The 23,255-nt window shown below is 41.3% G+C and overlaps 2 protein-coding genes across 7 annotated transcripts in view; both read right to left on the reverse strand.

The window, feature by feature from the left end:
- Positions 1-408: 408 nt before the first annotated feature.
- Positions 409-8,528, reverse strand: LOC138592699 (interleukin-1 receptor type 2). Its single transcript, XM_069663553.1, has 10 exons — positions 8,520-8,528; positions 6,736-6,829; positions 5,284-5,542; positions 4,780-4,954; positions 4,478-4,655; positions 3,187-3,276; positions 3,028-3,093; positions 2,786-2,921; positions 1,430-1,575; positions 409-1,140 (listed from the first exon to the last, which is right to left on the reverse strand). Exons 2-10 carry the CDS (start codon positions 6,818-6,820, stop codon positions 995-997), a joined length of 1,281 nt encoding a protein of 426 aa, XP_069519654.1. The 5' UTR covers positions 6,821-6,829; positions 8,520-8,528; the 3' UTR covers positions 409-994.
- An 8,140-nt stretch (positions 8,529-16,668) lies between these two features.
- map4k4 (mitogen-activated protein kinase kinase kinase kinase 4) overlaps positions 16,669-23,255 on the reverse strand; it is a 109,553-nt gene continuing 102,966 nt past the window's right edge. For all 6 annotated transcript variants that reach the window (XM_069662856.1, XM_069662853.1, XM_069662855.1 and 3 more), the window contains 6 exons: positions 22,043-22,177; positions 20,876-20,976; positions 20,459-20,608; positions 20,058-20,217; positions 19,533-19,672; positions 16,669-17,890 (listed from right to left, as the gene is read on the reverse strand). In XM_069662856.1, coding sequence (XP_069518957.1) covers positions 17,807-17,890; positions 19,533-19,672; positions 20,058-20,217; positions 20,459-20,608; positions 20,876-20,976; positions 22,043-22,177 — 770 coding nt within the window. In that variant the 3' untranslated portion in view covers positions 16,669-17,806. The remainder of the gene's footprint in view (positions 17,891-19,532; positions 19,673-20,057; positions 20,218-20,458; positions 20,609-20,875; positions 20,977-22,042; positions 22,178-23,255) is intronic.

Genomic DNA, 23,255 nt, shown 5'->3' on the forward strand with positions numbered 1-23,255 from the left:
GGCTTCCAAAGGGTTGGAGCTGCGAAGGACTTGGTCAATAGAAGAAAAAGTGATCTCACAGGTTCAGGTCGTTGCAGGATAAGGACTTCTGTGTTGGCAGGGATAAGTTGGACGAAGTTATCTGAAATCCAATCCTTGATAGCTGTAGTTAGTCTTCAAAAGATGGAGTGTTGACCAAGGTCATTTAAATTGAAAAGTATAGCTGTGTCTTTTTGTGATGAGAAATGCCCTTAAATGTACTTATTAAGGAACCAAGGGGGAGCATGTACAGATAGAATAGAAAAGGACCCAGGATTGACCCCTGGGGCACACCAAACATCAGCCTTTTCTGTTGTTCAAGATACTTCCCTGACGAACTTAATTGCATTTAGAAAAATAAACACAGATACCACATGTATAAACATCCAGTGGCCCTTTTATTGAATGTTTGCCCAATTCAGTGCAACCAAATGTAACAGGTCAGTCGTACAATCTCAAGAGGCATTAATTTCCCTCCTGATGAAACAGTTTGGGTGAGAAAAACATTAGAAACAACTGCAAATTACAATCTCAGCAATAACCACATACAGTGCAATAGGAATTTATTTACAAACTTCTGGTTAAGTTTTCAAACTCTTCTGTAATACTTGAATGACCAAAAAACAAAGACTTCACTTTCTGTTTTATACATGTATATGCAGATGTTGCCATCGTTCCCTTAATATGTTTATGCATCATATTTCTATTTCTGCCGAACCAATATGGATAGATGCATGCAAAGAAAACTTCCACAATGGCTGCAGCTATAATACAAATCATATGCGTGCAATTACCACATAAGCACATAGTACAATACCATTTAGAGTAACAAAAACTCCCTGTGTAATACTCAGTCTAGGATAATAAAAAGTACATTAGATACCTACATAAAACTACACTGAATCCCTGTAAAAGGAGCGTTGGACACCAGTGTTGAAGGTCTTTGTTTGCGGAGCGAGTGTGCACACCAGCAGAGTTAAAAGGTGCTATTCTGCCGAGCTAGAAAGTAATCCATTTTCTTTTTCCGTTTAGGTTTAAAGAGGACGTAGAGGAAGACAGAAACCACAGTCAAGAAACAGGACACGGCCACAGCAGCAACCACCAGCCACGTAAACGTGGAGTCTGCAAAGAGACACGCAGGTAAATATGTGACATTTATGTACACAGCAGGTCTACACGGTACTCATGTTAATAGTGTTTACAGAGACACATTCTGTGTACGTTCCTGGTGAAACACAAACTAATCTTGGGGTATTTCATTCTACTAAGTAGGAAACTTGAACATATTTTTTAAATAAAGTAAAACAAAACAAGAAGTAAGGCAGGAAATCAAATGTCTGCCACACTTACAAAGCCTATTGTCAGTAGGACTTTCTTAAGTGTACACACAATAAACACCTACACAACTCACCTTCTAGTTGAAGCTGTACGACAACTTCCTGTCGTCCTCCTCGGTTCTGGGTGACACACTTCAGCTCCGTCTTTGAATCTTCTTCTGTTATTTCTACGAAGGCTAGCCCTAACTCAATCTGGCAGCCTTCAGACACACGGGTTACCCTGAAACATTGAGAACAACATATTCATCTGTTAACGTAGTTTGACAGAGGAGGCAAAGAGCTATTTCATTCTAGTGGAAGTAACTCAAAGCTGGATCTTAGCAAGATGTTCACGTAGCCTTGGGGTACGTGGAAAGCAACGCAGAAGTATCCTAATCATCTATCTTAGTCATGGCCAGCAGGGGGTGACTCCACTGGTTTCAGAAAGACGTCAAATTTATATGGAAGCAGATGAGAAAATGGCCTTTTTTCTCCCTTCTTAATTAACTCAGTAAACATTTTCAAATTGTGGTCCCGTATTGTTTAAAATAGATGAAAAAACATGGTGTGATTCAGGGCGTGGCTACCTTGTGACCTACAAGTATTTACCAGGCTACCTGAATAGCACCTGTTTAGCGTTTGGAGTCCCAGTATTTCAGTCAACATGAATTTTAAATGCACTTTGCTAAACAAGTTAGAGCTTTTGCAAGCTGATAACTTAGTGCTTGCTAAAACCTCATGACTGTCCAACAGAACACTCTTTCCCACCAAAATGAATGTGCGGATGTGGGTTTTTCAGACCCGTGAAGACTTATATTGTCTCTTTTCCCATTGCCAGTGAAGTATAATCCTTTCAGTCTCTTTTCTGCAAACGCACCAGGAACCTGTCGCCTCACTTCTTCTTCCCCTCGGATCACAAGAAGCTCTCTCACCTCACTGTCTTGCCAGTGTTGCTTCATCTTGCACGAAACAATCAACTGATTCGCCGATGTATGTTGTTCTTCTCTATTTACGCAGCAGCGGCTGGAACTTCGATGCGCGTCATAGCAACGTGCCGGAAAGGGGGCAGAGATTAGCCTGTCGACCCGGGTTTTGTGTTCCCATCATTGCCAATTGGAGCCAAGGCGATAATTACCCAGGTCTACTGCAGAGTCATTTGACCTGGGACTGAATGCCGATTGTTGACTTTCACACTAAGCAAAAAAGCCGAGTGTTGGTGGGTTTTTGACCAGTGGGAAAAAACCCAGATAGAAATTGAGGTTTCAGAACAGTAGTCAACAAGCGACATCACGGCGACTACTTCCACTACTTGTATACTGTGCTTAGTTGGAGAGAAGCTTTGCTCTTCTGCTTCTTTTGTCTGAGGTTTAAGATTAAATTTCCCCTTTTCTTTACCAGGTTTTAGCACTGAGAGGAAATATCTATCATCTACAAAATAACATAACAATTACCTCCTTCCCCCTTGCAGAGCCCGCCCATCAAGGTATGATGACTCCACTGATTGGCCGTTGACCCACCATGTGACCAGAGTGGAATTTGCCATCTGACAGTCAGCGAGCACCTTGCAAAACAGTTCCAGGCCTAAACCTTAAAGAAGACAAAGGTAAATCAACCTCAGTTGAATCTAAGTATAATGTATATACATTAAAGCATAATATTTTATATATTAAGATTAAACATTTTTATTACTTACCGTGCAGACCTTCATAAATGGTTCCATTCGGTGGTGAGACAATCACGGGTGGTTGAATTACAGGAGCTAAGACACATTTAAGAAGCAGCATTAGTTGTATTTGTCCATGGTGATATTTGGATTCTACAAAGTGAAACAGAAACGCTAAAAAAAACTCACTATGAACAGTGTTGGAGCTGCTGCCAATGAGGCCTGGGTCAGAGGTCATGGAGGGATCAGGCACAGCGGTAGTGATCACAGGGTTGGGATCTTCAAATGCACAGACACAGATTTAGAAAGGTGTAAAAATAACCTTTAAAATGACTGCGACTTGACTTATTTTACATAATGATAATATTATGGGAGCAGGTAACAGTGGTTTGTAAGAATGAGTTGTGTGGAGATAAGCTTAGCCAGTGTATTTGACTTATTTGACCAGTAGAGGGCAGGGCAGGCTAACTGTTTATGGTGCTTTGGTGAGGAAGTAATCTGTTTAGATAAGAGGCCTCCATGAGTGCGTAGAGAGAACATTGTTCTGAATACTGTTAATAGACATTACAGCGCCGTGTATGTCTACGTTAATCAAGCTGGTACATCTGAATCGCACAGCAGACTCTTATTTCACTGGTTGATGATACATTTAAACCTACAGATTAACAACATGGTAAAAAAACAGCTGATCTGTGGTCACCTGTAGGCACAGAGTTGGTGGATTGTTACTGTTTACTACTATTTGCGGCTGTGATTATCTGCGACACTTGTGCCTACGACTGAATCCCAGCTGTGATGGTATTCGGTACAACATCACTCCCTCTCATGTGATATTGCTTAATTAGATTACATATGTTTTATTGTCATATAATCAATTTATTTATGCACCAAATTACAACAAAAGTAATGTGATGACACTCTACATACAGCAGGTCTCTTTGAAATATTCATTCATACTTGTACTGATTATTTTGTGCCATTTTTAAATACAAATATGTGTTCATTTGTAATCAAATAATTCCAAATTCACAGGTCCTTGTTGATATTTTTATCATTTAACTGAGCCGAAATATAACATGGCTGGGGAGGTATTGTAATCAGTCCACATAAAATGCTTACATAAAATGGTAAATGGACTTATATATAGCGCTTTTCTAGTCTTGCGACCACTCAAAGTGCTTTTATACTACACAGTGACATTCAACCATTCACACACTGATAACAGAGGCTGCTACCTAAAGTGCCCAACTGTCAATCAGTCATCGCATTCACACGCCGATGGCTATGACACCAGGAGCAATTTGGGGTTCAGTGTCTTGCCCAAGGACACTGGACTGAGGGAGCTGGGGATCGAACCACCAGCCTTCCAACAATCGACTCTACCACTGAACCACAGCAACACTGCTCAACCCTCTTTTATATTAGTATTCATAATTAGGTTTCAGTTTAAAACCCTGGTTTTGAAAAGGGAGTCACTCACCTTGCACATTGAGCTTGACGGCTCTGCTGACTTTGTACTGCTGGTTGTTGATGAGCACTCTGATCTGGCAGGTGTACAGACCTGCGTTGGATCGCTTCACGGCAGGTATCAGTAGTTCACCACTGTCCCCGCTGAAGGAGCCCGCTCTGCCTTTCTGAACTGTATTTAGGCTAGAGTTCTGTCAGGAAGCAACACACTGCATCAATCAAAGAGCGTGGTGCCAACATTGGAAACACGACTCTATTTCACAAAGTTTGAAATTTAGTTTTACAAGATCAGAGTCTCAGTATTTGTCCTCTCACCTTGCGCCACTCTATCAGTCTGTCTGTCTTGTTGAAGTCACTTAGATCCGGACAGCTGAATTTCACGTTCTCTCCCACTGTGTGTGAGATTGAATAGCACAGTTTCTCCATGTCGACAGAGCTGGACTGGTACACTTTCAGGGTGATACTTCCTGTTACACAGTAGGTTTCATTTCTGGAGACAAAAGTGAGGAAAAAATGTTAAATTAGAAGCAACAAGAAGGTGAAGAAAATGAAGAAATCTCTTTTCAAATATGAGGTTTGAATCCTTTTGATGGCAAGCAAAACTTTTACAGCTTATATTCCAATAAAGATGTAAAAGTGGTTTTGACAGACATTTTAATTATTAACTGTGAGCTTCGGATGAACCTCCAGCTAAGCAAATAATTGACTTATCACTTATTGCATGCAAGACTGTGAAGTTTTTTTAGTCACTGTCTACATTAGCCTAAAGAGCCTAAAGAAAATGGCCGCACAGGTCAGGTAACAGTTTTTAACGCCTACCTGTAGGTGCAGATATATTCCCCTGAGTCTGAAGCCTGAGCTGGTAGAAACCACAGCTGCTTGTCATGCTGCTGGATCCGCCCCTCGCCGTGATAGGCCACGCCTTCTGTCCCATTGTCCTTGGTGAGTGAGTACTTTGCTGTTTCATTGGCAATCTTGCGAACATGGAGCACTCTCATGAACATTGGGAAGGAGAAGATAATGGCATCCCCCTCCATTCTGTATATCGGCACCTCTGGAGACACGATGTAGCAGCCGTCTGCAGAGGAACATTAAAACACTTTGTGGTTATGACAACATGTTTTGCTAATACAAAATCATAGAATGCAAAAAACAATGCGTGGGTTGATTTAGAAATGGTGTCGACGCATAGTTCAACTGGTATTACAATCGTCTCAGCACTTTCTGCAGGACACGTGCAGAGCCCACAGATAATCAGACGATGATCTCCAAAAGTACTGGTCGACAATGTGATATAACAGTGAACTTTCTTTCATAAGTTAACTCTTAAAGAAAAAAAAGCCTTCTGAGAAACGGTCTGTGATCATTTGATGCACGTCATCCCCCACTCTCTACTCCCCACATTTCCCGTCTCTCTTCAGCTGTCCTATCCAATAAAGGCAAAAAGGCTAAAAATAAATCATCTTTTAAATAAACCTAATCCCTGTTACGGATTCTACATCGTAGATTCTGTAGGCAGGGACGTGGACTTCCGGGAAGGCAAGTGCTCTGGTTTCCATTTGAACTACTCTTGTAGTCTGAGTAATATTGACCAATCACGTATCAGCAGGCTGCGGCGTATGCAAGAACAATCTGCTGTAATGATATCCCGGCTCCCATCAGCATGATCTAACGACGATTTAGCTTCTTATTAATCTCTATAAACAGACAAAATTTAACTTGAGATGAATTCCCTTAACTTTGTGTCAAGAAAGCGTTCAGATTTCCCGACTTCCTCGAATGCAACAGATAGCAAAGGAAAAGTTTTCTCCTCCTCTTGAGGACAGACCTGACAAAGCTTGAATTTATACTTCTTACAAATCAGCCTCATGATGTTGAAACTTCAGCAAAGGTAAGACCCGTTAATAACAAGTCAACCACAAGAAAACGGTTTCTCTTTCTGTAACAATGCAGCACGCGGAAAAGGAAGTCGATTATCGGTTACCGGTGTCCCCAGAGTCTGTATCGTCTCAGACTGTAGCCGATGGGATCCGAGATTGAAATAAACCCAATATCGTCACGCTTTAGACCCTACTTAGCTTTTCTTACCTCTCATGTTGATTGAACCTGATTGAATTATGGGCAAATACTTTAAGTTTAATCATGCCCAGGTCCATTTTGTCAGTGAAAATTAAACTATTAACAAAACAGATACAGAGAGCCAATGTACTTCTACACATGGCCAAAGGGTTAGGGTTAATAAGTCAACAAGTGAATAAAATATAAACTCACCTTTCATAGGCAGAGGAGGTAGTGGTGGACGTCCATAAACATATTCGATCATGGCCACAGCGAAGATCAACACCAGGCGGACCATGATGGCAGTCTGCAGTGAAACAGATATCTAAGATTAAAGATCTGCTTTTAAAATGTAGAGAGATGTCGACACGAAGGTGCGGGACATTGGAGGGAGCACGATTTGTTTTTGAGCTTTCCAACTAATATTGGGTTTAATACTTAATAATTAGGTCACTTTTCTCTCTATATTTAAGCTGTTGATGTTGTTTCCATCGAGAGTATTTGCAATTAAGTCATCCAGCTTTAATTTAAACTCTTTTGTTGAACTTGTGACATCACAGCAGTCGTCATGTAAACGGCAGCACTCCCTGTCATCCCGCCCCCTCGCTCAGCAGCCCGAATTTAAGCTCCGGGGTTTACCAGCATCAGATGAGTCACTTATATTGGTTAAAGGTCACTTCAATCAGATGGCAGCAAAATTTATATTGACAACAAAACTTTTTGTTGCAAAAAACCCCATAACCCCATGAATATTGTTAATTGTTAATACTTTAAGTGACTACACTTAACAGCTTTCTCTAAAAAATACTCTTTATATCCTGTTTATTTGATCACATTTTGATTGAATATATTCTGTTTTGTATTATGTCACACAACATTCGTTTCTCGTCAGAATTATCTTTCCATTTAGTCTGTGCTTTGTCGTACATGGAGGTGAATCCTCAATTTCATGGCGATAATTTTTTACCGCAGAATTAAATCATCATTTCCAGGATAATCCTCATTTTCACTTCTGCTTCTGACAGGCAGCCCCACTTTCCCACACACACGCACGGGCACATGTGATGAATCTTTTCCCTGGTGAAATCTTCTGATCAGTGTGTCGTCAAATGGCAGTCTCACTCATAAAATCTGTGGGCGTCTTGTTGTAGAGTAAAGGGCATAAACGACTAAGTGTGACGCTGGGATTGAATGGAAACGATGGCACACAGATAGTATCAATGAAAGCATAAGATATTTAACCTGAGCTTATCTTTCAATAAGTAGTCATATATTAATGTGTGATGATTACATATTACACATATTATAGTATATACAGTTTATGTGTGCTTATGCTTGCTGTTGCATTTACTGTAAATGATTAATTGTTTTTTATGATAAAGAATAGATTTATGTTCGCTGACGATAAAACATTTTTTTTTAAAAAGTATTAATTCCTTATCATTTTAAATTATGATGTACTTAAGAAGGAACAGACATACTTATATTAATATTAGTTTTTATATAAGTAATATAATATAATATATACGGTAATATAACTTGTAATATATGCTTTTTAAGTATTTTTTCTGCAGTTTAAATTAACTTTGTTAAAAGTTTAGTCACAAATTATTTGAGCATTTTATTCATCTGACACTGTCGTAAATTAATAGAAGACACACTGAGTTTTATAGACTGTATATAACCTTTTGTCAATATATAAATATACATAAATGCAAATGATATATACGTGTACCTATACATCTTCTATATGTCATCTTGTATATATAAACTGCATAGTGTATAGCACATAAATACTCTTAATTAACATAATTAACAATATTAAATTTGTAAACAAATACACATACATGCAACACATAAACATATTAATAGTATAAATAAACATAAATATATGCACATACATCACACACACACACACACACACACATATATAAACATATGTATCCATATGATGACAGCAGATGATAACACACACACACGCAGTACAGTATACTCACAGTGTGGAGGTGAGCGTGGCCCCGGCAGTCTCACAGAGATGACAGGCAGATGTGGTGACAGCGTGGACTGGAGAAGCATGTGGTCAGTTTCCTGCCACTCAGTGGGAACCTGCGCTCTCTTTTCAACGTTCCCACCCCTCTGAGATGGAAATTTCTCAGGTTTCCCAATGTAACGCAGTGTACTGCACCGCTCACCACTCATGTCGGCTGATTCCTCAACACACATACACACGGTATATACACACTATTACTCATGTGTGCAACATTTTGTAATTTGTGACAGAAAAGCTGATTTGTAGTCCAGAGAATTCTTGCAGGTTCATTGAGAAAAAAAGGCAGGGACGTTTTACAAATGTTTACAGCTGCTGTATCCGTTTCTCTCTTGCGTCACTGGCCGACATCTCTGTGTTTGTTTTAGTACAAACACACACCAGCTATACACACATGAGAGAGAGAGATAACCATTAAACGCTCGTTCATAGAGCTGCAACGATTAATCGATAACTCGGCTATCAATCAACTACAATTTTGGAAGTCAAAATTCTCTGATACCAGCTTCTTGAATCTGAACATTTCTGAATTCTTTACTCCCCAATGACTTGAACTGAATATATTTGCATTGTTGATAAAACAAGACATTTGAAGACGCTATCTTGGGCTTTGGGAAACTATGATCTCATGACAGTTGACAGTGAGCTAATCAGTTGCAGCCCTGTTTGTTCACACACCTTACAAAAATCAATTCTCACCACTAGCAGGCTGTCATATTAAGCTTTGAATTTGATCATTTAATGTGGTCTTGACTGGTTTAGGAGCTGTTGGATGAATCATTTTACCAAAGGGAAAAGTGTTTGTCATGGTTTCCCTGGAGGATCACACCTCGCAGGTGGTGGTGACAGCTTCTGTATTGTTTCTTCAGCATTCAAACCTGCTGATCAGTGAACAAAAGCATCCGTAACTGTAATGAAATATGCAACACTCCCTATTTTTTGTGTAGCAGTACGTGAGCACGTGCACACTCACAAGGGCAGGTACAATTTGATATTGCAGTAAACCAGGCGGGGAGGTGACTGTTTTTTACAGTATGTGACGAGGCAGATTTCTGTCACCAGAAAGGGGCTTTTGTTTCAAGGTCAGGCTGCATTCAGGCTTGTTTTTTTTTCAAGTGTAGTATGTTAGGGATCTTTGTCTGATTGCATTGTGTATGAGGCATCCTGAACTGTTGCATGGACTGTATATGCCTTTAGCCAGATGAGGACAGAGCGTAGCAAACTGAGGTTGTCTGCTGTGTAGTCTTCTTTTCTTTTATACGGACCCCAGGAAGAATAGTTGTCACTGTGTTAATAACTAATGTGGGATCCTGGGGTCATAATTCAGTACTTTTAACATTCATGAAGACAAATTTAACTGATAAGCTGTAAAATATGTTTCACATCTTAACTTACATCTGGAAAAATCTTTTTTTGCAGGCATAAACAGAAGTGTTCCAAAACGAACTAAAAACTAAATATTGTAGTTTAATTAAAAGATAATACATGACAGAGACAAGCTTGTACTTTTGTCTTTGTCCTTTTTTATTCATTTTATAAAGTAAATGAGTATTTTTTTACTGAGGAACTGTCAGAGTAGGAGTAAAATAGCTTCATTTTTTAATGCACTGAATTATGAAATATTTCGTTTTTTAATGAATGTTGTCTGAACTTTGTTTTCTTTGTATAATCGAATGAGAAAGATCCCGTCGGACAGTTTTTTTGTTCTTAAAAGGAACCAAAGAAGTAACGTTTACATTGTTAATTTCATTTTTTACTATTTTAAACGTCCTTCTATGGAAACAGGACATCAGCTGCAGTAAATCCCACTGCTGCAGTGCACCTTCCTGGCTGTGTGTTAGTTTGCAATTACTTATACTGTATAATTGACCCTCCATATGCTCTGACATCTCCTTCGCCCAAAATGTGTGCTCACAGCCTACAAAGACAGAGTGTTGAAGCGGCCGAGCTGCTTTTAGCAGGTCAAATGTCTGAATGTATTGATACAGTCCCCGTGTAGTGCATGCAATGGAAGTAGTTAGTATCTCACCTGTATACTGAGAAACTCTGAGTGAATGTAGGTTTTAGATAACTGTGGAGCTGTGGGAGAAGGCTGTCCTACCTTAGTCTAAAACTGCAGCTAATAGAACCTTAGCCAGGTTGTGAAACTCCGGTGCAGATATGTGAAAGAAGATACTGAACGCTAACAGCCTAACTGTATTGAAGGCATCTTGGGTTGTGGTGCAAAACAACTGTAAAGGCACACAGCTTGTGGATTTATCGTGGCTACATCTAAAACTCTAAATGCTGAAGAACATTTTGGCACTCGAATAACTACAAACTATGCAAACAAATGATGGCAAATGATGTGACTCACTGTTCTGCAATCTCTCCGCATAGAAACTACGGCAACATCCATTGTGCATTGTCATCAGTACAGTTCGGTGATGCAAGCAGGAGGATGGAATCGTTCGTCATAGAAACCCACACATTAGTGCGGGTTTGGTTTGCCTCTGCACCAGTGTACTGTGAAGAGGATACCTCATGAACGCCTGGAGGGAGTAACTTCAAATTTGGTACAAACGTCAACTTGGACTCAATGATGTAGTGATTCAATTTTGGTGGTAAAAGGTCAAAGGTCAATGTCACTGTGAATGCCTCAAGTGTATCAATCTTTGGCAATCTTGCTGTTGCCAGAAGGGTCACCGAGACGATCACATGATCTGCAGAGACAATAGTTGTTCTCTGGTATCATTTCCCCCTCTGTAAATGATAGTGGTCCGACCCTTTCTTATACCATTGTTTTGTTTTTAGTGTTGTGTTTTCTTCAAATTGAATTCTGTCTTCCAAAATGCAAATATATCAATCTTCCTGGCCACGGTTTAGCGTCATCTGGAGGAAAAAGTGGCGGATGTAAACTGCATTTTGTCTCTCAAAAACAGAATCCGCACTTGCAAACAAAAGCCACATGACCTGTAATTACCATTTTTAAGGTAGCCTGTGATGCTTGTCCATCTGTTGTGTTTTAGCAGATACTTTAAGTACAACTTCAGTTTGTAATTCTCGCGTCTAGATTAGGAAGCTTTCTGTAACGACTTGCTTAATGTTGGAAACATATAGAGGAAGAGTTCAGACTGCCTGATTCTGCTCAGACTTTCATGCACGAGGAGCTGCATCCTTAAACTTTTTCTGCCCATGAACTTTTGCACTATTATTTATTGATTTGTTCAAACATCGACTCATTCTCTGGTCCGAGCAGAAAAACAGGCCTCTTACACGCAGTAGGAGTGTTTTTCCCTGTAGCTTTACAAATGCAGGTTAGAGGTGATGGACACAGGACTCACTGTTCATTAAACTCAAATACTGGCTGTTGAGAAAGCGGAAGGTGTTGCATATTTTGGGAATTCTCCAGACTGCCTCATTATCTGATATATCCTGATAGTCAACAACACTGGACAGATGAATAAGCAGTTTGACAGATCTGCTTTATGTTTAATCTGCTGAAACATCTTATCTTTATTCTTGTTTTATTGAATCTGTTCTTTTCTTTTATCTGCTGGTGCGGCTCACTTTCCCTCAAAAACAAACGCAGACTGCAGGGTATTGTAACAGTGTGCAGCAGAATTGCAGGTATTAACCTGAACGACCTCACAGACCTGCACAAGGTCAGAACTCTAAGAAAGGCCGGTGAGTTCTTGCTGCTTCCGTCAGGCTGCAGAAACATTATGCCAAGATGCAGCACCGACAGACACAAACACTCCTTTGTCCCTGCTGCCATCGGCTTTTTAAATGGTTACACAACATAGAATTGTACTTCCTTGTTCTCGTAGTATGTTTATACTACTTCCTATTTATTGTTGTTTTGTGCTGATTGTTGTGTGCGCACTGCTGGCTGTACAGTAAATTGCCCCTCGGGGATAAGAAAGTTACCATGAACCTTGATTGCACTGTGAGCCAAACTGCACGCATATGGGTTTAAGACTGTGGGCAGACCATGTCGTCTATCTCTGGAAATATCAGCTCCCCTTGGTGGCTAAGCTAAACTGCAGCATGAAGAGTTAAATAAGCTAAAACGTCTGTGATCTTCAGTGTTCAACTGAAACAACAGCTCTGGTCAGTTATATGTGCATATCGTAAAGATACTTCCTGGGGAGTTTTGAAGTCCTGCGTCCTGCAGACGGCGGCTCTCACAGAAAGTAAAGGCCTTTATTCTGTAACCAAACTGCAGACCTGTGGACTCCACCAGAGTAGTTTTTACCATTACAGTGACATGAGCAAAAAACCTCCCCTAACTATCACTAAAGTTATGTAACCAAAGCAAACCAATGATCTTACCCTTATTGAACACTGGGCTGAAAAATATCCAGAAATGTATGGCAAAACTGGCAAAGGTAATTAATTAGTTCATTAAGTCATGTAAACAAACAACAGTAAATAACTGCTGATTCATGTAAAGCTTGTTGTCATTCTTTCTTGAAAGAAAATCCTGTTTTAATAAGTATTATGTTGTAAAAGCGCCTCCTAGAACAGGGGAGATTGCAGACCTCTTACATCGGCTACCTGCTGCATTTATTTCTACAGAGATGTTCCAGTTGGTTATAGTTATATATAAGTTGCACCATGCCATTCATTTTGCCATATACACCGGTGTTTTAATTTGGACGGATCCGCTTTTATTACTACTATCCGCTGCTTTGTTTGCTTGTTTTTAGGAGTCTGAACCGCTATCATTTTGACACCAGTGTTGCAGTTTGGGGCTGCACTGTGGTGCAGTGGTTAGCGCTTACACCTCACAGCTAGAAGGTTCATAGTTCGAATCTCAGTTTAGACGTAGGGGGCCTTTCTGTGTGGCGTTTGCATGTTCTCCCCGTGCATGAGTGGGTTCCCTTTGGGTACTCCGGCTTCCTCCCACAGTCCAAAGCAGGGGTCTCCAACCCTGACCCTCCGTACCCTAACACACCTGTCTCTAATGTTAACACATTTTTGATAATGAGCAAAACATTAGAATCACGTGTGTTACAGTACAGAGAAACCTAAAACATGCAGGAAGGTAGCTCGCCAGGAGCAGGGTTGGAGACCCCTGGTCCAAAGACATGCTCGTTAGGTTCATCTGTGACCCTGTGAAAGTGAAAGGTTGTCTGTCTCTATGTGTCAGCCCTGTGATTGACTGGCGATCAGTCCAGGGTGTACCCCGCCTCTCGCCCAATGACGGCTGCGATAGGTACCAGCCCCGCGACCCTGAACAGGATAAGCGGTATCGATGATAGATGGATGGATGTTACAGTTTGATCTATATTTTTGCTTGTTCCTGAGTTAGATCCGGATCTGCTTCAAGAGATTTTTCCTTGGCCCATGCTTCATCTTTCAACTTCGTTTCATGAAAATCTGTAATCCTACCAACAAACTTACACTCCTTATTATAGGCATTAATACAGTATTTATTTCTGCGACTTGAGCCCCAATCTGTAGATTACTTTACACATCCAAACATTTCATTTGGCTTAAAGTGATGAAGTGCATTTTTAAAATTGAAGGCGATGGGACACAAGAGTACTGAACACCAACACGGTTTTAAGCAACCTTAAAACTTATGCGTTGTGTTCACCACATTGTATAAACTGTGCTACGTAAATTGTTCGTAAAAGAACCACGTCGTCTTCCAGATGACACACTGTTCATGCATATGAATGGCATCTTACTTAAGACCTCCTTTGAATATTACACATTTCATTACTTCTCTTTTCAGCAGAGCTCAGACACGCACTCAGACATGCAAACACAACCACACGTCCTCAACAAGAATTCAACGTTTACAACACACTGATACTTTTTCTTTTTAGCCTCTTCTTCTTCTCTTCATGCAAATGGCTAATCCACCATAACTGCATTGTTCGTGAAAAGTGTCCCTGTTAAATAATTCCACCAATCGCCCCCTTGAAAAGCTGTTTCCTGGGAAATATTAAGTTGTGTTCATTAGAAAAAATGTCTTTTGCAATTGACCCAAATGTGCAACTTGACGTGTCAAGTCTTTCAGTTGCCCAACATGTGTTACAAAATGTCTCTTTTCAACATGTTTGCATGTGTGATTTAGGAACAAACAGCAGCAGCAGTCTTTCAGAGGTACGAGGAAACACTCTTCATTTAAAATTACTTTTAAAGTTTATTCAAAGAAAAGAAACCTTCAGGAAATACACGACTTCCTGTCATACACAGAGAGGACATAAGTTAGAGTAGCATGGCAGAAACAGCAGAGGGAAAACACGTTGCCTCACGTCCAAGCCTGCAGGGAACGTTACTGCAAAGTTTCCACGTCGAAGCAGCGCTATGTGAATACCTGAAATGAACAGCACGTGTGTTCTTTATTGTTTTGTGAGTAGGTTATTTAGAAGGTAGGGGGAGATGACGGAAAAATGAAGATATCCAATAAAAACCGGCTCAAAAAGCAAAAACAAAGAATTAAAGACGCATATGCATTAAACATAAATACTGTGATGCACATTAGTGTAACAAAACATCGTCTCTGTAAACATTTTCTCCACCTAAGGTGAGCGTAATAATATTAAACCACCGCAGTCGCATATTTACGTGTACATAGACATACAGAAACAACAGAAACTATTGTTAAGCTTCTAGCTCTAAAACTGAAAAATACACAATGCTTCAAGTGAGTTCTCTTTTTTTAAAGGATTTCCAAGTAGTGGTTTTCATAACAATAGGTTTACACTTTTAAATGCTGCCCTCTTGGCACTTGTTCCAATGTGAGCCGACAAGCGACTGCTTTTCAAATACAGACTTATATCTCTCAACCATTTTAGCCCGTTAAGAATATCAATAATCACAATTTTTTCATGAAGCCAAAACAGCCACTCATCAAGGCCTTGATGCAATAAGAGACACACACTGGGTACTACTGCACACACAGACCTCAGACGACACGGCATTGGGGTCCAAACGGCTTGTCTGTACGAGGGGAGGTTAAAGTTTCTGAAGGAAACGGTTACCGAGTGACCGGCAGTAACCTCTTCACATGTCAAAACACTGCTCACGTGTGTAACTGTTATCGCCAGGGGAAACACACATCCAAGGTTAACTCGCTTGTTACCTGACGAGGATGTTTGGACAGAGCGCCAGTTGGACTCTCTTGCGCGCCTGTTTTCGTTCAACACTGTGGAATCTCTCAGAGTCCGGCAGAGACGGAGGGAAATCCAGCTCGGCAGATGTCCTGAAGGAGATCGGTGCTGCAGTGTGCTGCTCAGTCTTTCACATATACAGACAACTTAAATATCAGCTGGAGCAGGAAGTAGGGAGCACAGAGTAGAGAAAACCAGTCCTTCCAGGAAAAGTGGGATTCAGTTTCTTTACAAACGGCCGAGCGAGGGAAAGTTCTGCTCCGTGTTGCCTCACTTCATCACAGAAACACTGAAATCCAGAGTGTTGAATTGAAGGTTTACATCCTCGTTTGATGGGAAAGATCGACCATATGCGAGCAGAACTCGCAGGATGAGATTAAAACCCTCCTCAGCTCTGACGCACTCTAGGCGTTTGCTCCCACTCATATCATCACAGCTGTGGAAAAGGTTGCAAAACAAACAAGTCCCACCCACCCCCCCCAACCGGAAAATATCTACACCTGACGTAGAGGCTCCGCTGCTGCAGCTTGTCAATGGTCGTTACTCGAAATCGAACATCTAGGATTGATCACTTGTGACAAGAAACAAAGCAAAAAACATCATCTCATGCCTTGGACCACCACACAGTAATAAGTCTTTCTACATTCTTGACACTTAGTGCATTGCATTCATACAAATGGTACAAATGAAAAATTAATTTGAGAGGAGATGGAAGATTTAAAAAAACGCCTTCCAGGAAAAACTCCTCTGTTGAAACTAACCTGCTGACCTACGTTTACCTCTCTGCCCCGAGACTCCAATACGTCGATGACACTTGACTCTCCGTCCGCACTCACACACACATACTGAACTTTCTTCTCCAACTCGTCGCTCCATTAGCATATTCTTTTCATTTAATATCTCCGCTATTCACAGCAGTTCAAGTTTCTTGAGTTTAGGTCGTCATGTTTGATGGATGAGGGGAAAAAACATGACCACTGACAATATCTGGAAGATTAAATGAAATTTTATTATACATAGACACCTTTATTTCTATTTTACGGACTGCACCCACATCACTTCGTCCTCGGACAAACACACCTTGCACTTCTGTGGGTTCAGAGTAAAAGCAAGCAAACTGTGGGTGGATGTGCGTAAATCTTAAAAAACAAGGTAAAAGACATGTTTTACTCCACATAGTTACACTTATCTTCAAGGAATAATAATAATCATAGCAATAATTCAAAAAATACTATTCTGAAAGCCTTCTGCTTCAACGTCTCTCTCTTTCTCTCTCTATCATCCCCCCTTCTTAAAGCACCTGTCCGAACAACACAATACTTCAACGACACACATACGCCCTCCTGTCGAGTCCCATCAATCAGACTTACAGTACAACCTCCAATACTAGGCCCCTTTCACCTGCCAGTCCAACTGCCTCCGGGGTTCTTACATTATAGCCCCAGCAGACAGTCTCGCCCTCTAACCAGCATGTCAGCAGTAATTGGACCAAACAGAAGTACATTGACACACACTACTGTAGCATTAATACAACAGACTCCCATCCCACCAGCCCCATGAAACGCTCATAAGAAAGGGCGGAGGGCAGGAACATGGGGGAACTTTCTTACAAGAGGCAGACCTGCAGAAGGTAGTAGCAGTAGTAGAAGTAGTAATATTGTGGTAGCAGTATTAGACCTCAAGCTTACTGACCAGCCCAGCAGCGCGGAGAAGATGCAGCGGTACAAAAATCTATCCCATCGCGGTTTGATGCGCACCAAGAAAATGGGATCCAAGAGTTGATTGCCCCCTTTTCTTTAGTAGATTCACATTTAATTTATTTCTTCCTTCTTATATATATTTATTAATCATTGATTTCATTTTGTACCCATGTGTCACTTCAGCCTTTAAAGTAGGAGACTACTGCGTGACGTGGTAGTGGCTGCATTGCAGGCAGCTCCACCGGGAAGGTGAAGTCATTGTTGTTGACTGCTTCAAAGGGCTGGTTGGTGGTTGGTTTTTGTTCTCTTTTGGTTGTCCGAGTGCTGACAAGACATCGACGGTGGGTTCTGAGATCCAGTGTTAGCGAGGGTGGAGGACAATGAGGAGGATGAGGAGAAGGAGGAGGAAGAGGGCAGGGTGTGGACCTCTACCAGCTGAGCAGGTTGCTTCGACCCAGGGTCATGAAGTAGACCTGGCTGGAGCCCCCGGACCGCACGGAGGCGAAGAACACCTGAAGAGGAGACACAGGCAGAAACTAAGTACAGTCTGAACACAGGACGCAGCCAACATTGGAATGGAATCGACATTTATCTCGATGACATCCTGATCAAGCTTTGTTACAGATCCTGAAAACAGATTATCCACTGGCCCAGTTCTTTAAAAGTACCGTCTTTAACTATCCAGGATCAGCTAATCCATTCTACCTTCATGCTGGATTTTCAAAACAACAGTAGACTGGATCACCATGATCCATCCATTATCTATACCACTTATCCTGTCCAGGGTCACAGGGGGGCTGGAGCCAATCCCCTGTCATCGGGCGAGAGGCGGGGTTACACCCTGGACTGATCACCAGTCAATCACAGGGCTGACACATAGAGACAGACAACCTGTCACATTCACACCTAAGGGCTATTTTAGAGTCACCAATAAGCCTAATGAGCATGTGTTTGGACTGTGGGAGGAAGCCAGAGTACCCGGAGGGAACCCACATGCAAACTCCACACAGAAAGGCCCCCTACCTCCGAACTGGGATTCAAACCTTCTAGCTGTAATGTAGCAGCGCTAACCACTGCTACACCAACCGAAACTGGATAACATCGATCTTAACTGACGATAGAATCTTTTCTCTCTTTGGAAAAACCCATCACATCCCATAGCTGAATCAGATCATATTCCTGAACATCCGGCCCTGACTTTGGTTTGGATTAAACTTCATAATCCACAAAATCTAATATGGTGCGTTTCAAGACACAAACACAACATCGACACACAAAAGATTCTGTTCTAATCAGGCTGATCCCCATCGTATTCAGAGATCTGCAAACGAGTGCCATTTAATTTGACTTGAATTATTTATTACATTGATAACAAAGCAATCTAAATAATGGAAAGTACCATTGTTTTTCATCTGAACTTGAACTTGGGTTCATGTCAAACTAATTGAGCAGTCAATAATCAGCTTCCTGTCTCTGTTTGGATTGGGAAAAGAGTCTTAATCTGAGAATATGGAGTTTAAATTAATCAGAATAATAAAGATTTACATTCTAAATATAAGTCTACAAATAGACATTTTCCATTGAAAGTTTTGGTCAAATCTGTTGAATCATTCCTCTTGTGTAAGCGGCCATACTGAATACATGCAGTCACGTAGAAGGAGCTCTCTTAGTTTAAACAGCAAAGTGGAGGGAAGCGAAACTACAACAGAGAACTAGAGAGTTTGAAGTTGCTTCCACCGCCAGGGAAGAGCTGAAGCAACAGACGCAGAACAGGAACAGGAAGTGACTTTGGAAGACCTCAAGGAGTTTAGCTGATTACATCCGACATGTTTGATGCTCTGTGTGGAAACTGGTGTGTGTTTATGCAGTGAGGATTAATTAGCTTAGCAATATGCTGTATAAACTAATTCATTTTGAATGCGAGGGGATACAAGAATGAGCATTGCAAACAAACAAGAAGCTCTTGTGCTGTGGATAGTTTCAACTTTTAAGATGTTGCGTTTAAAGATATTTCTTACATCGCCCCCATTGTTTGCTCATCTAGCAAGCCAAAAGCAGGCTGTGAGATCTACAGTATCATTCAGGAACACCAGAAGATTAAGACATTGATGTCAGATCAGGATGTGTTGCTGAACGTCTACATGGATGTCTCACCTTGTCGTTTCTTTCACAGAGGAACTTGAGTCTCTGGGCTCTCTTGTGCATGAAGACGCCGTCCAGATGGCCGGTCTCCACCGAGCGGATCTCTATGGCCTTCTCTCCCCAACCCATGATCTGGTTGGAACGAATGTAGGCTGCAAAGAGGTAAACAAGTTAACAGATGTACTGATGTACTAATAATGTGTGTGTGGTTGTCTGTATATGTTTCCTCTGCAGCTACAGGACAAATAATCAATGCAAGAGGCCGGGGCAGGTGAAATACGATAGCTGAGTGCTTGTGTGAGCATGTGTTAGATAACGAGTAATCAATGATCAACAAAACGTCATGAAGAGTTTAATCTATCAGGAAAATGTTGACCAACAATGTGCAGAGTTACAGAATAAAAAGGTGTATTATCTGCCTTCAACTTTAGTGGCCTTTAAACCCCAGATGTAAAGACGGGGCTGCACTTAGATATTACGTCATTGTTGGATGGAGGTTGTGAGGGTTGAGAACAGGTTTGTGTTTGTGTTGCTTACCCACTGAGGTCGGCATCTCCCCCCACTGCAGCACCACGTCCTTGGTAATTCGTCCGTAGGTGTTGACGTAAACACCCTCGTCCTCGTAGCACACCAGCAGCTCGATGCCGTCGGTGTTGGGCAGGATGATGATGGCGTGAGACTGGATGTTGGTCTGGATCTACAAGGACACACAACGCCGACATGCTGTCAGCTGGACTCTATCTTTATGACCATGTGACCTCCTGTTATCACCTATGTTAATATTTGAATTCATGATTAACCAAACGTAGACATTGGCGTAGTAAGTACAGAAAGTCAGGCCCGGAAAAATATTTTTTCTACTGCTGTGCTGCCTTTTTAAAATATACATCATTTAAGACACATAAATCATGCATGTGAGATACTACGTGTGTTCTTACGTGTGTAGGCAGGTAGATGTCGTAGACAGCTCCAGAGTCCACATCCACAGCGTGGAACCCTGAGCATGAGCCGTAGATTACCTTTAACCTCTGACCTTCCTCCACGGTCAGGTCGACAAGCAGGGGCTTGTGCACCAGGTCACCGAAAGACTGAAGCACAAGGGTTAGAGAGAAAGTTTTTAATCTCTTGGACAGGTAAGTAAATATTTTCCTGGGTGGAGAAGTCTGTTCTGATCGCAGGCTGTACAAACAGTTTCAACTCATCTGTAGTGAAAACAACACTTACATTACTACACAACTCTTTTAAACCTTTGCATAAACATGCAATGTGAATAATAATGCAGTGAAAATTAAAACATTGGAAAGGTCTAATCGTGTATGTTCTAACAGAGAAGCTCAGCTCGTGGAGTGACTCGCCTTGAAGGCCATGAACTTGTGGTAGGGTTTGGGTGCCCAGGCGTAGACCTCCACCGAGTTCTTCAGAGCCAGAACCAAAAATTTGATCCTCTCGTATTTTACTGGGGGACACAAATACAAAGGAAACATTCAATCAAAATGAAAGAGCGCTGGTGCCATCGATGCAAAAACCAGGATCAGCTGCACGAGGAAATAAGTCGGAAGCTTTTTAAACTTGATTGGTAAACACAAAACAACAGGTAGATTATGTTTCTGTAACAAACAGGAGGGCTCATTGACAATAGACTTCCTGGTCTGACACGACATGTTACTGATTTTCTTCAACTTTATTTTTATCCCGAAGGAAATTTGATCTGCAGCAGGCATGAAGACACAACTTTTACTTCCTTATATTGCAGTTCTTTAATCAAACATGTGTGCAAGAAGACTTTAGAAAGGTTAAATGAAACACAAGTAAATAATGTTCTTGATTTAGTCTTAATAATGTGCAATAAAATCAACCAAAATTGATCATTGCGTCACCTTCACAGAAATGTGTGCAAATCTGCATTTTGTTAAAGTCTGTCTTGTGTACTTTCCAAGTGTCGTTTCAGCATCTGCATGTTGTGGTTACAAAAAGTTAATGTGACCAGGAGTCGACGAACACGCATGAATAAAACTTCTCGACAGGAAATCTATTGCACGACTGACATCTATGATCATTGACGAGGAGTTTCCAACAGGAAGTGCTGGTGTTTTGCACAGCGGCACTTCCATCACCAAGGACATTCTGAGTTTTAGAAAGGAAGGTCCACTCTGATGTTTAAGGCACAATTACTCCATAAAGGGCTTTCCTTCCATCATTTATCGTTGGCACATCAGTCTTGTACGCGTATAATAACTCTGTGTTTGTGATGTTTATAAAAATTAAACCTAAACTTAATCTTCTCAAGGCTTATTGTTTAACATAAGATAACATGAGTGCCTTCATTTGATGGGAGCAGACACAGATTGTGCCAGGCCACAAAGGGTCCCATCCAGGTGGTTGCAAATACAGGTAAGCATCTCAGACCATTCAGAGAACCCAAGACCACTCTTACTCTCAGGCATTCTTCCAATTTACCGGTTTGGTCAATTGCATAATTTCTGCCCATATAAAGAAACATAGGCTGAGAGCATGTGACCTACCAACTTTGTAGTGGACGGCGCCCTCCAGGTCTCCTACGGTGGTCCAACCCTGCTTCTTCTCCACCTCGGGGTCATTGTGCAGGATCTTGTTCCTCAGCCAGGACAGGTAGTACACACGCAGCTTGTTCTTCTTGCCTGTCATTGATCAAAAATAAGTTAAACCTGTTTTCCTCATCAACTTCTTAAGAATGTGGAGAGGCACAAATAATAAAGCTAAATCATCTCCTTAATCTTGTGTTGCTACTGACTCTGCAAACTTTGCATTTATGGATTTTGACGGCCTAATCTTCGTATCCAAAGTCGGTCTCTGCACACCCTGATGAGCAATAATGTTCTTTATATCTGTGAAGGTTCTCAGTCATCCCGGTCATGGTAAGTCTTAGCTAAATCCAAAAGGCAACTGGACTTAGTTGAAGTTCATGAAGACATTTCACCTCTCATCAGAGGCTGACAGGTTACCTACATCTAAAGGACAAAGGACACTCCTTTGAAGACAGCAAGGTTCACATCCTGGCCAGAGAAGGCCGTTGGTTCGAAAGCGGTGTCAAGGAAGCCATCGATGTTAAGCTGGAAAAAGCCTTAGACACCACGTATCACCCACTTACAATGCAGTGTTGAATACTCCGCTCAAACAGCTGAGATCACACTCGGGATCATGTGATCTTAACAAACCAGTGGGTGATACTGGGTTCACAGCTCAGGCTAACGACTCACCCAGATTACACATCTATTAGCAAACTAAGGACCTACAGAGGCTTATATTTCTAGCTCTGTCTACCAGTCAGTCAGAACTGAAGAAGCCTTTCAGATGAGAGATGAAACGTCTTCTAGAACTTCAACCAAGTTCAGTTGCCTCTTGGATTAAGTTTAGAGTTCTTTATTGTACAAGTGTGCTCACTGAGATTTCCTTTAGGCCAACGTTGAGCAACTTTGAATGTGACATCCGTCTGAACGAGCGCCTTCTTCTCTGCTGTAAGTGATGTAAGAGGACAACCTTTATAGTAAAGGTTTCTGCCTCTGTTCTATACGTCTGCTGTGTGATTTGCAACATCTCAGGAAGTTGATTATTGCAAGCGCATGAGCACGCGTGTGTGTGCGTGTGTGTGTCCCAGCCTGTTTGGAAGTGCGTCAGTGTGCGCAAATACATGCAGACAGAAAAACAATAAATGGTCAGCAGCCCACTTTTAACTAAGAAAATAAGAAAATAATGTTA

This window comes from Semicossyphus pulcher, unplaced genomic scaffold, assembly GCF_022749685.1.
Source record: "Semicossyphus pulcher isolate SPU_LCO1_2020_fin unplaced genomic scaffold, fSemPul1.0.p SCAF_15, whole genome shotgun sequence".
Taxonomy (NCBI): Eukaryota; Metazoa; Chordata; class Actinopteri; order Labriformes; family Labridae; genus Semicossyphus; species Semicossyphus pulcher.